Source organism: Nematostella vectensis, chromosome 12 (assembly GCF_932526225.1).
Source record: "Nematostella vectensis chromosome 12, jaNemVect1.1, whole genome shotgun sequence".
NCBI classification, from domain to species: Eukaryota; Metazoa; Cnidaria; class Anthozoa; order Actiniaria; family Edwardsiidae; genus Nematostella; species Nematostella vectensis.
Window position 1 is genome coordinate 13476741 of NC_064045.1, and position 11049 is coordinate 13487789.

General features: G+C 41.2%; 2 protein-coding genes across 2 annotated transcripts; one reads left to right on the forward strand and one right to left on the reverse strand.

Annotated features, from left to right (window-relative positions):
• Positions 1 to 271: 271 nt before the first annotated feature.
• LOC5520152 (glycine betaine transporter 1-like) lies at positions 272 to 3937 on the forward strand. The gene is made up of 2 exons (XM_048719853.1): positions 272 to 874; positions 1621 to 3937. Exons 1-2 carry the CDS (start codon positions 408 to 410, stop codon positions 3374 to 3376), a joined length of 2223 nt encoding a protein of 740 aa, XP_048575810.1. The 5' UTR covers positions 272 to 407; the 3' UTR covers positions 3377 to 3937.
• Positions 3938 to 4057: 120 nt separating this feature from the next.
• On the reverse strand, positions 4058 to 10835 carry LOC5520232 (TBC1 domain family member 16). The gene is made up of 6 exons (XM_001640027.3): positions 9974 to 10835; positions 8025 to 8173; positions 7522 to 7656; positions 6490 to 6676; positions 6125 to 6262; positions 4058 to 5333 (listed from the first exon to the last, which is right to left on the reverse strand). The coding sequence occupies exons 1-6, from the start codon at positions 10655 to 10657 to the stop codon at positions 4197 to 4199; spliced, it is 2430 nt and encodes an 809-aa protein (XP_001640077.3). The 5' UTR covers positions 10658 to 10835; the 3' UTR covers positions 4058 to 4196.
• Between the last annotated feature and the right edge of the window lie 214 nt (positions 10836 to 11049).

Consider the following 11049-nt stretch of genomic DNA (forward strand, 5'->3'; position numbering starts at 1 on the left):
CCGTGTATTTGCGATGAAGGTAAAACTAAATTTGACAGGGCTTGTGGGGTTGGCGATGATTCAAAGAGCATGATATGGTTAAATAAGCCAGAAAACATTGTCATAAAGTATTAGAATACACCTGTTTCAAATATGCTAATCAAAACTGGCATAACGGTCCGAAGTATTTTCACTCTGTCAAAGTGCTTGCTGAGTAGGCGACTCGCACGGGTGCATTGATGACGTATTTTCCGGTGTATGAAAAGGGTAGAAGGGCGTTTTTCTTCAAGCGTGTTAAAAACAAACTCAGACAAGCGTCCTCCCATTATTAGCCCTAACTCAGCGTTCAATAATTAGCTCCCACAAGCGCACTCTTTAAGTCAGCCCTCACGATCAGTAGCTCTCAGTAGTTCCATCATACCGCCACAATGGTGGAAATACACGCTGGCGACGAATCTCACATAAAAAGATGTCGCAACATAAAATTCGACATCTGGAGATTTCATGTGAACTTCAATCCGGTCGTGACATTTTGCTCAGCAGTCATTATCTGGGGGCTTGTTATTTTCTGTCTCGTTGAAACCGAAAAGGCAGCTGCCCATTTGCCCACATGGACAAAGTGGGTGACAGATAAGTGGACCTGGCTCTACATCGGGACCCAAGACGCCTGGGCTGTGTTCATTCTCGTTCTGTTCTTCTCCAAGTATTCTAACCTAAAACTTGGGAAGACAGACGACGAGGAGCCGGAATTCAATGATGGTTCGTACTTCAGTATGCTGTTCGCTGCTGGAATCGGTGTTGGATTATTTTACTTTGGCGTAGCAGAACCTGTTCAGCACTATCAGCCTACAAAACCTGGTGACCCTATGATATGGGGAAATCGCTATCAGGGAAGGTTAGTACGCAAAACAAGGCAAAAGTAACTGAAATTTCGTGACCAGAAATTTATCGTGTGACCAACTAAACCGTAAACTTATTATAATTATAGTTGAAGTAAACTTATTATAATCATAGTTGAAGCGGTCCGTATAGTTTTCAGCAAGAGATATAGCTAGAGACAAGCGCTACCCTTGTCAAGGTGTTAACGTATTTTTAGAAAGCCAAAAAAAAAAAGGTTGCTCAAATCAAAGTTGTGACATTATGTTCTAGATTGAAGAGGCAGCCATACGCGCAACGTTCTGGTTTTGTTGAGCTTTGATCAAAAAGCGGTTCCACAACAAACGTGGGGTCGAGGTTCTAATTAATTCAATTTCGTGCGAAAAAAAAACGGTGTTCTAGCGTTGTATTTTCTAACGTCTGGAGGTTTCGTCATGTGATGATGAAGCATTGCATTGCCACTCTTGTTGCTAAGTGAATGCCATGTCAATCAGACAATCAGTTTTGGATGAGTGCATATCAAAATATATACATAGCGAGTGCCGAATTAGAAAGAGAATAACTTTTATGTTGTCACGCGAAACGGCTTAAAATTAGTATGCGAGGGCTTGAAATAGGTAAGCGTTTTGTGCGAGGTGAAGCTGACATTACTGAAATAAAAACCAGAAACAAATGTGTTACTATTCACCAACTGGGCAACTAGAGAAAACGAGCATCTGTGGAAAAGGGGTGATTATTCCTTAATAGCCAACACACTTTTTTCAGGTACTCCGACAACCAGCGCGCGCAGGACGCCATCAACGTGACCTTGTTTCACTGGGGAATCCACGGCTGGATCGTCTACACCATGATTGGTCTGTTGTTGGGCTTCCTGTCTTATCGCTACAACATGCCCATGACCATGCGCACGTGCTTCTACCCGTTGCTAGGCGACAAGATCTACGGCACCTTCGGTGACCTGATCGATATCCTGTCGGTGGTGTGCACGATGTTTGGCGTTTGCACGAGTCTCGGCGCCGGAGCGATCCAACTTAACGATGGACTTAACAGACTGAACAGCGACATCCCGAAGTCAGCTACAAGTCAAGTGGCTATCATCTGGGTGATAACAGCGGTGGCAACCGCCTCCGTGATAAGCGGCATTAAGATCGGTATCCGACGTCTCAGTGAGATCTGCTTCTCCCTTGGAATGTTTATCTTTTTTATTATTTTCTTCTACGACGACACTTGGTTCCTGTTGAACGCTTTCGTCCAGAGCATCGGCTACTACCTGCAGTGGATAGTGCAGATTGGCTTCCACACCGACGCCTTCGCTCAACTTGGGAACGCCCCTGACGGCAAGCAAGCCCCTAGTTGGATGAATGACTGGACCATTTTCTACTGGGGCTGGTGGATCGCGTGGGCTCCCTTCGTTGGCGTGTTCATCGCGCGCATCTCGCGTGGACGGACCATCAAGCAGTTCATCACCTACACCCTGACCGTCCCCATTTTGTATTGCATCATGTGGTTCTCTATCATGGGCGCCGTCGGGATCAAGATGGAGCGCGAGGCGGCACTCGCGGGAATCCAGTGCAACTCTACTTACGGGGGAACAAATTCAACTGCATCACACAAGGGCCTTTATCGTCTGTCCTGCCGAGAATCCACAAGCATGTGGTTTGACGTCATGAATCAATATGAAGGAATTGGATCATTCCTCTCTGGCATTTCAATCGTCGGCCTCGTCCTCTACTTTGTCACCAGCTCCGACAGCGGCTCTCTTGTGATTGACAGCCTCTCAGCCAATGGTCATCCAGATCCACCGGTGCTGCAGCGAGTGTTCTGGGCTCTGACGGAAGGCGCTTGTGCCACGGGCTTGCTGTGGACGGGCGGATCAAAGGCGTTGAGTGCTCTCCAAGCAGTGTCTGTATCCTCTGGTCTACTCTACACCGTCGTCCTCAACTTCGTATGCATTTCAATCTGGCGCGCCGTCAAGTACGACACGGGGGATCTCGACTTCACAGGGCCTTACTTCAATTTCGGCCTATTCGATTTGTTCTACTCCATTCCCTCATTCGAACGTCTTTACAGGCTTGCCATTGCTATTTTCTTCCCTTGTTGGCCAATGGCTAACGCCAAGCACAAGATTGATGGGTCCAACAGATGGGTCACCATGGTGTTTTTGGCAGTTCCCTTCTATGGCTGGGTCCTCTTAGAGATCGCGGAGATTGCGCAACAGGGCCTTGCGTACGTTGGCTGGTCCCTTGTGATTGGCTTTGTCGTGCTTGGAGGCGGTATTCGTGGTGCCATCCGTGAGAAGTACAAGATCGTGGGCAACATGGCGGAAGACTTCTTTGCGGTGATGCTCATGTACCCACTCGCAGCCATGCAGATGGAATACCAGGTTACAGGTAACCCGGAAGCCAAGCCAAGAAACGACGCCGAGTTTGGGGTAAATAACTACGCTATGGACAAAGTGGAGGACAAGAAAGAGGTGGAGGCAACGAGAAACCCCAACAAAGAACTGGATCATTACTTCTAAACGCAAATGAACTGACCTTTAGTGGAGGCAGCGAGGAACCCCAATAAATAACTGGACCGTTGCTTCTAAACGCAAACGGAATGACTGTAATGAAGTCGATTAGGCGAGAAACTTAAATAAATAATAAGAGGATTACTTCTTTTAAACGCAAACGTACTGACCCAGGGGGCTAAGAGGTCGAACTAGTGAGAACAACAATAAAGCAAAAAATAAGTGATTTTTTTTAACCGACATAGTATATCTGTTATATATATATACGTACTTAATGACTTAAATAGAATACTGTACTTTATCACGTAAATACTTTCAGCAGCTTGTAATTCCAATATATTGTTCATTTGTGCAAGCCTCTAGCTCAGTTTCACACGTCACACTCAACCATATATCTAAAGGTTACATTGTAGTTATTTACAACAGTCGATAAATGTTTAGTTAGACTTGCAAATCGAGTGTAATACGGTATTTACCCAATGTAGTAGTCTAACAGCAGAAAAACTATACTCATTTTTACTGTATAAGGTGCGTACAATATATATTTTTTCATTAAAGATAATGATTTTACACATGGTCTAAATTACCATATGAATAGAGATTAATTCTGAAAACCATACCTTCTCTCTACATATTTCATACGAGTTACAAGATACAAGTTTAACTTTTAATATTTTTGGGACTTTTCCCTTTTACTGAAACCTTCTTTGTATTAAGTATTTTATTCCATCCCCATCCCTTTATTTATTTGGGTGAGCTTCTGAAGCCGTCAAAATGTTCAATATTAATTACCTACCTCCCCCTTAATTTGAACCTAACTAGAATTAAATTATCTCTTTGTTGTTTTTTTGTAATTTGTGTGATCGTCGGGCTTTTCCTCAAGTGCATATTCTTCCGTCTTCTTGAAGCTTGACGATTCTTGAGCCTCAACTTCTTGTGTTTTTTCTACCATTAAATCATTTTCCGTACTCGAAACTTCTTTTTCATCCAAACCTCCGTCTCTTTTACATTGGAATTCTTCTAAAACCTCATCTGGTATCGAAGGCAGCGGCTCTTTAGAAGTATTCTCAGAAATTACATCGCCATTCCCGGAATTCAAAGCGTCTTCCCTGGAAATCGCATCATCATTATGGGAATTGGAAGCATCTTTCTCGGAATTCTCAACCCCCTTCTGGGAAACACTGTCTTTATTACTCTTACTGCTGACTGTTTCAATCTCCAACGTAATGGAAGAGCCCTCGCTTAATCCCTGTTCCTCTAAAACTGATGATTCGATAGCTGTATTTTTCTCGGAAAGTTCTTTCTCGTACTTTTCCTGATAACTTATCTCAATCTGGTCCTTTTGAATGTCTTCAGTGCAACTTATTGTTCTCTCGACTATATCACCCCGATTTTCAATGTCGTCATTGCTCCCTTCCTCACAATTTTTATCAGCTTCACGCTCATCCTTTTCTGGGGAGCAGCTTTCATTTTGATCGTTTTCCTTGTTAGTTATTGTTTTGGAAACCAAGTTTTCATTATCATGCCTTGGGAACACCTGATCATCACTTCCCAGCTCTTCACCGGGAACGACCTCAAACCCAATATCCTCCGCACAACACTCTTTTTCTTGAACTCCACTAACGACCACCGTACCATCACCATGGTAACAATCACCATGGCAATGGCACTCAATCTTCGGCAACGGTGCGCTGTCCCATATCCCTGGCCCTGAGAGCAAGCCACGAAGTGAGCACGGTATAAAAGGGAGTTTGCGGAACTTCAGGAGAAGTTGTCGTGCAGTCCTCAGCACTTTATTTCCATCCATCTTCATGGATAGATCAGTGAAGAAGTGCAGCATCTCGTCCATCTGCATGTCCCAGTCAAGGACCTCGGATCCATACTCTTGCATGATGGCGACACAGAGGAAGAGGTGGAAGTAGTCAGTCTGGTAGCGAGACCAGCATGCCTCCCACATTAGCAGCACCTGTAGGGAGAGATGGGCGAACGATCAGAATAAACAATAAACCAGCAACACTTGTAGGGAGAGATGGGCGAACGATCAGAATAAACAATAAAGCAGTAACACCTTTCGGGAGAGGTGGGAGATTGATCAGAATAAACAATAAACCAGCAACACCTGTAGGGAGAGATGGGCGAACGATCAGAATAAACAATAAACCAGCAACACCTGTAGGGAGAGATGGGCGAACGGTCAGAATAAACAATAAACCAGCAACACCTGTAGGGAGAGATGGGCGAACGATCAGAATAAACAATAAAGCAGTAACACCTTTCGGGAGAGGTGGGAGATTGATCAGAATAAACAATAAAGCAGTAACACCTTTCGGGAGAGGTGAATGAGTGATCAAAACAAAAATTAAACTATCTTATTTTCTTGCTTTCCTTAGGCCGTACTGAAATTTATGGAGCTTGATTTTTTCAATCGTTTTACGGCCCAAAAGCGAATTTTATTACAAAAGTGACCGAAAAATTCACACAAGGTGGCGATTACAGGACTCTGCCCTCCCAAGCATCCTAATGAACGCTTTTCAGATAGCGGTACCTGTGGTATTTGTGTGCGAAAACGAGTCTGTCAGGAATTCTTTATAGCCGTCTTTTAACCTTTTGCAGGAAAATTACTGCATTTCAAGCCCTTTTAGTCAAGAGATTTAGCTTCAAGCTTTATCGTTGCACGAAAAGGACGAAAAGTTTCAAGACGCGCAGGGCCTAATGTTTTATTTTAAAGCTATGATCAGACGGACAGTTCGTACACACCTGTTCATCATAAAACTCTCTTTTGAAGCAGAGCAGAAGCCAACGATGGCAGAATAACATGTCCAGTCCGTCATCTTCAATCAAAAGATGAGCGTAGAACTTTGGCTGCATCATACGCACCAGCTCTCTGAGGTAGGCCTAGATGGGAGAATGTCAAAATTTCAAGCAATGTGATACCATAAAATGTGGCGGGTTACGAATTATATTCCCTGGCAAAAATATTAGGATAACCTTCAACAACTCTTGCCTCTAACCACTTAAATTACACAGAATTGCATTGATAGCGCAATTAAGATGGAGCCACTTTGTAAAGTAAAAAGTCTCGTATGATTGGCAAATATCATACACTGCAAGCAAGACCTTACCAGCTGTTTATCCATGGCATCATCTTTGGGTGATGTCACAAACACACTGGCCTCCATCAGTGCGGCAAAACACCAGAAGGCGTCTACCTCGTCCTGTAGAGCAGCAAGGACTGGCGATAGTAAGTCTGACATTCCCTGGCTGTAACCGATCTCTGGGTTGTGGATCGCATAGTTGAGCAAGATGCTCCTGCAATCAGATAAACATATAGCATACCTCTAAGAAAACATTAGTTTAGATGAAAGGATGGATCCAGGAATGCAAAGGGAAGGGGTGGGGTGGGGGGTGTAGGACGCAAGGGAGAAGGTTAGGGCAGAGCCATGGGAGTTTCGCAACTCCTTTTACTGTTGTTAGTATACATCAGAAGTATAGCAAGGGACACAAGTACAGTAGGAACAAGAAGGGTTAGTAGATATAGGGGTTGCAAGGGCATATTCAAGAAAAGTTTGACATTTCTAAAGTTTCTTTTTCCAAAAACTTACAGTATATTTATTTTCTCTGATACTCTTATTTGGTATTAGCTACCTGCATATAGTTTATTGTACACTGTAGCAGGTTTAGAGTGTATATTCTTACCAAAACTACAAGCAGTAATCAACTGTGTCTCACTTTTTGAAATCCCTACTGTATATAGCTCCCTTTTAAATAACTTTGACAAAAAAAAGTAAAGAGATAATGCACTAGTCAATTGAAACCCCAACCCCCATGGTCCTGGGTAAGTGTGGGGTTAATGTGGGGGTTTAGAGCCATATTTTGAACAAGAATCTGTCCTGAAGGGGTGGGAGAATTGAAAGTTTTCAACTCTTAAGACTTGTCCTCACCATGGGGACTGAGGGACAAATGAATAACATCACATACTTTGCAAAAGTTAGGTCAGTTTCTGGTTTGAGACTCTTTCTCTTCAGTAGCAAGCAATTCCATGTATCATTGGGTGGCAAGCAGCATGTTGCAATGTGCAAAAATCCCCCACCCTTCCCCGGGACCATGGGGGTGGGGGTTTCAAATGACTAGTGCATAATAAGAGGTAATTTTACCTCATGACTTCAATGTTGGGATTTCCTTCACCAGCGAAGTAAGGGTGTGATCTGTCGGTCCTCGGCACATCCTTGTCAACAGTGCACTGCACAACCTTCCAAAACTGCACATATTCCTCATCAGTCATGCTCAATCTGAAATTAAAAAATATCAGGACCATAACAAGAGTTTATGCGGGGCGAGGGGAAAGGACCACACATCATTTTCTCTAAGGCATTTTGTCTTGGCTCCTAGAGTTTTAATTTCTTTTAGTTGAGCAGACCTTCTAGTAAAGTGGTGCTGTTCCCCCTGTCACTATTCTAGAAAAGGTGGTGAATACAAAAAAAACATGTGAATCACCTGTAATTTAAAAGGGGATTTTCCACAGAAAAATGTTTTCACAGGCATTTCGCCTGCTTTAAAGATAATCATCCAAACAAACTTCAAAATCACATCTTTCTCTTTAGTAGTGCCACAATACACAACAATAAATGCAATAAAAAGAAAAATATGTTTTATGCACCTGATATTTTGAGCTTTAAGATATATTGCTTCCTTTTCCTTTCTCATGTCAGCTCTTTCTTGAGAAGTGGAACTATATGTAAAATATCCCAGTAGAAACTTCCAAGCATCCTTTCTGACCTCAGGACTCAACCCACCAAAAAAAACAGCCTACAATCACAAGAAAATAGGCCCGTAAAACATGCATGTAGCTACTGCATGCAAGGATTTGCCACTGTAATATTATCATACATTTCTAGGTTATTTCTTATTATAATCATACTATAAAAAGTATTCATGAATGGTATAAGACCTCAATATATTAAAAAAAAAAGGAAAAAAGGAAGAAAAAAAGCAGAAAATATTCAGTGGGGAGGATTCGAACCTGTGACTTTATGCAACCTATGGAATCAAATGCAACGACCTTAACCACTTAGCCACAAAGCCAACATTAGCAAAGTAGGATACTAAAAATAATCTTATTACTGCTTGTATTGAACCGTTCCAAAGGGCACGTCAAGCATGTCTAATTCCAGTTAGTATTTTTCTCTTTCACAAAGATAAAATACTCGCAACAATTGATCACAATACTGTTGTGCAATATGTATTTTGCATAATAATCTAAAAAAATGCAAAATGATCAATCCAGAAGTAAATTTGCAGGGGCATGTTTTTGTCGAAATAACTTAAGTTAATATGTTTGAACCTACAGAGAACCTCAATAAAGCTTTGCAACTTGACTTAATGTCAAAAGGAATCAGAGACGGGCGAAAAAACTTGAGCTTAAATACCAAATGAGAGCGTGTTTATATGAGATCGTGTGTTTCGGCATGTATTGCAAACTCTTTATAAATCAATAACCTGACGTTAAGTTTGAACGATCATAGCTCGGAATGTGAATGGAATGCAGCCGCATTCGAGTTTATCAAACCAAGCTGCCGTAGAAGCGAATATGTAAAAATTGTTTAACAAAACCCAAAAGCTTTTAATTATTTAGATATTTTCTTCTTTATAAATTGATTCTAGGCTGGCGCTTCGTAAGGAGCATATCCCGAAATGTATCCAAGTTGAAATTTTCCCAGCAAACCCTGCGGCAAATCTTACTTTTTTTTGCGTGATGACATAGTAGCTACAAAAAATGCACAGGAGCTACAAAAAATGATTAGGAGTTGTAATTCATCATACTTATTGTCACAGCTTGCAGGCCATAAAACAATTCTTTTGATAATAAAGATCCAAAACTGCCTAAAAGAGGTTTGAGTGTATGTACAAGCTAACTAGAAAAATATATAGTGAAAAAATTCTGATGACTACAAAAAAGGAACGAAGTTCCCATGGCAACAAGATGTCAAAATACGAATCAGCATATTTAACAAAGAAAAATAATTTAATCAATTTAGTATTGCCTGCAAACATAAGAACTTAGTAGCAAACAAGAATTTGAAAAACTTGTTATAACTTGTTACAGCTGTTTATACACGAAGCAAAAGCATGACACAGTTTTAAACAAAATAACTAAAAAACTACAGTATATTGGTGCTAATCTTTGCAGAGAACTGATATACTCCATTTGACCACAACCTACAGTATGTTATCAGAAAATTGTCAACAGAAACTTATTGAACACCAAATGCTTGATGATTTGATTGGGTTTGGTAATTCGTAAAGGATGAAACAAAACAAAATATCTGATAGGATATTTGATCTTGAAAAAAAACTATTATAGCTATTTGTGTGTTTTTTTTAACACCATCATCTCTGTAAAAGCGCTGTCATACTAAAGTCTCAAAGCTAGGCTTTCAGTTAAAGGAATTAAGAAAGGGGTGGGCTCAGGGGGCTTCACTAATACAACATATTCTTACTCTCTGTAAAAGCACTGTCATACTAATAGTCTCAAAGCCAAGCTTTCAGTTAAAGGAATTAAGAAAGGGATGGGCTTATGGAGACTTCACTAATACAACATATACTCACCCTCCTAAAGTTTGCCACATCTTCAATTTGCCCACTTGAATTAAGAAAAGTTTTCCAAGTCTCCGCTGACATAGGGTCATATCTCCCTTCCTCTACATAACAATCGTCACGAACCTGAGTCTTAGAAATCACAACAAAACACCTCTTCCGAACCTCTTCTTGCGATCTCCTCTCACCAACGCACCACGGCCAGTCCTCTAGTATTTGGGTGACCCTATTCAATCCGCCATAATTGAAATTAAAAACCTTGTAATGGTTTTCATAATTCCCAATTACAAATTGCCCAGAATTCGGCTCATCTTCTTCATAGAACAGTTTCATAATTTTCATCTCGCTTAAGTCTACGCTGAAGAACTCCAGAGTGTCGTATTTTGATGGATCGGAAATGAGCAGTTTTGATTTCTTTGTCGATTCAGATATCATTTTCGGTGGAGGATCATCTTTGAAGTGTGAGTTTGGCGTCCAACTGACAATCAACCGAATGTGGCCACTTTTTCGTGTTCTAGACTTGATTGTGAAATAGCCAGCAGTTTCTTTGTCTTTTCCAGTGGAAGGATGAACACAGACATTGTTTTTACAGTACAATACTTCCTCCACCTCTTCGTAGTCACAATCATCATCGTCGTAAAATTTCGTCTCTGGGAACGCAGATTGGACTGCGAATCTTAAAATCTGACTCAACATTCTCTTCTAATTACACCTCAGCCTTCCTCAAATTATACCTTTATATCACTCGCGTCTGTTTTCACATTACCAGTTTCTATCTTGATTGCAATACATCAAGAAAGACGACGTTAACTTGTTTAGAGTTCCAAAGCGACCATTTTTGTTTCGAATACACTCAACAAACTTCCGTTTACGAAAACGTATCGACTGATGAGCCCGCGAACATTATGTATTTTTTTTTTCGCGGTCGAAAGACAGTCGATTCATACTCGGAATATTTTCGCGGGAACAGCAGAATATCAAAAAAAGATCTAGACAATAATAAAAAGATAACCAATTATATTATAGTTTTTTTTCAGGCAGAAATTAGGGCATCCTGTTTGCGGTAGTGTTCTGGGATTTTTCAAGGA

Excerpts from the sequence above, each read along its gene's own strand:
- LOC5520152 (XM_048719853.1), top strand. The coding sequence starts at position 408 with ATGGTGGAAATACACGCTGGCGACGAATCTCACATAAAAAGATGTCGC. Across the intron at positions 875-1,620 it reads GGAAATCGCTATCAGGGAAG|GTACTCCGACAACCAGCGCG; the intron begins GTTAGTACGCAA and ends CACTTTTTTCAG.
- LOC5520232 (XM_001640027.3), bottom strand. The coding sequence starts at position 10,657 with ATGTTGAGTCAGATTTTAAGATTCGCAGTCCAATCTGCGTTCCCAGAG. Across the intron at positions 8,174-9,973 it reads ATGTGGCAAACTTTAGGAGG|GCTGTTTTTTTTGGTGGGTT; the intron begins GTGAGTATATGT and ends TTGTGATTGTAG. Across the intron at positions 5,334-6,124 it reads GAGAGTTTTATGATGAACAG|GTGCTGCTAATGTGGGAGGC; the intron begins GTGTGTACGAAC and ends CTCTCCCTACAG.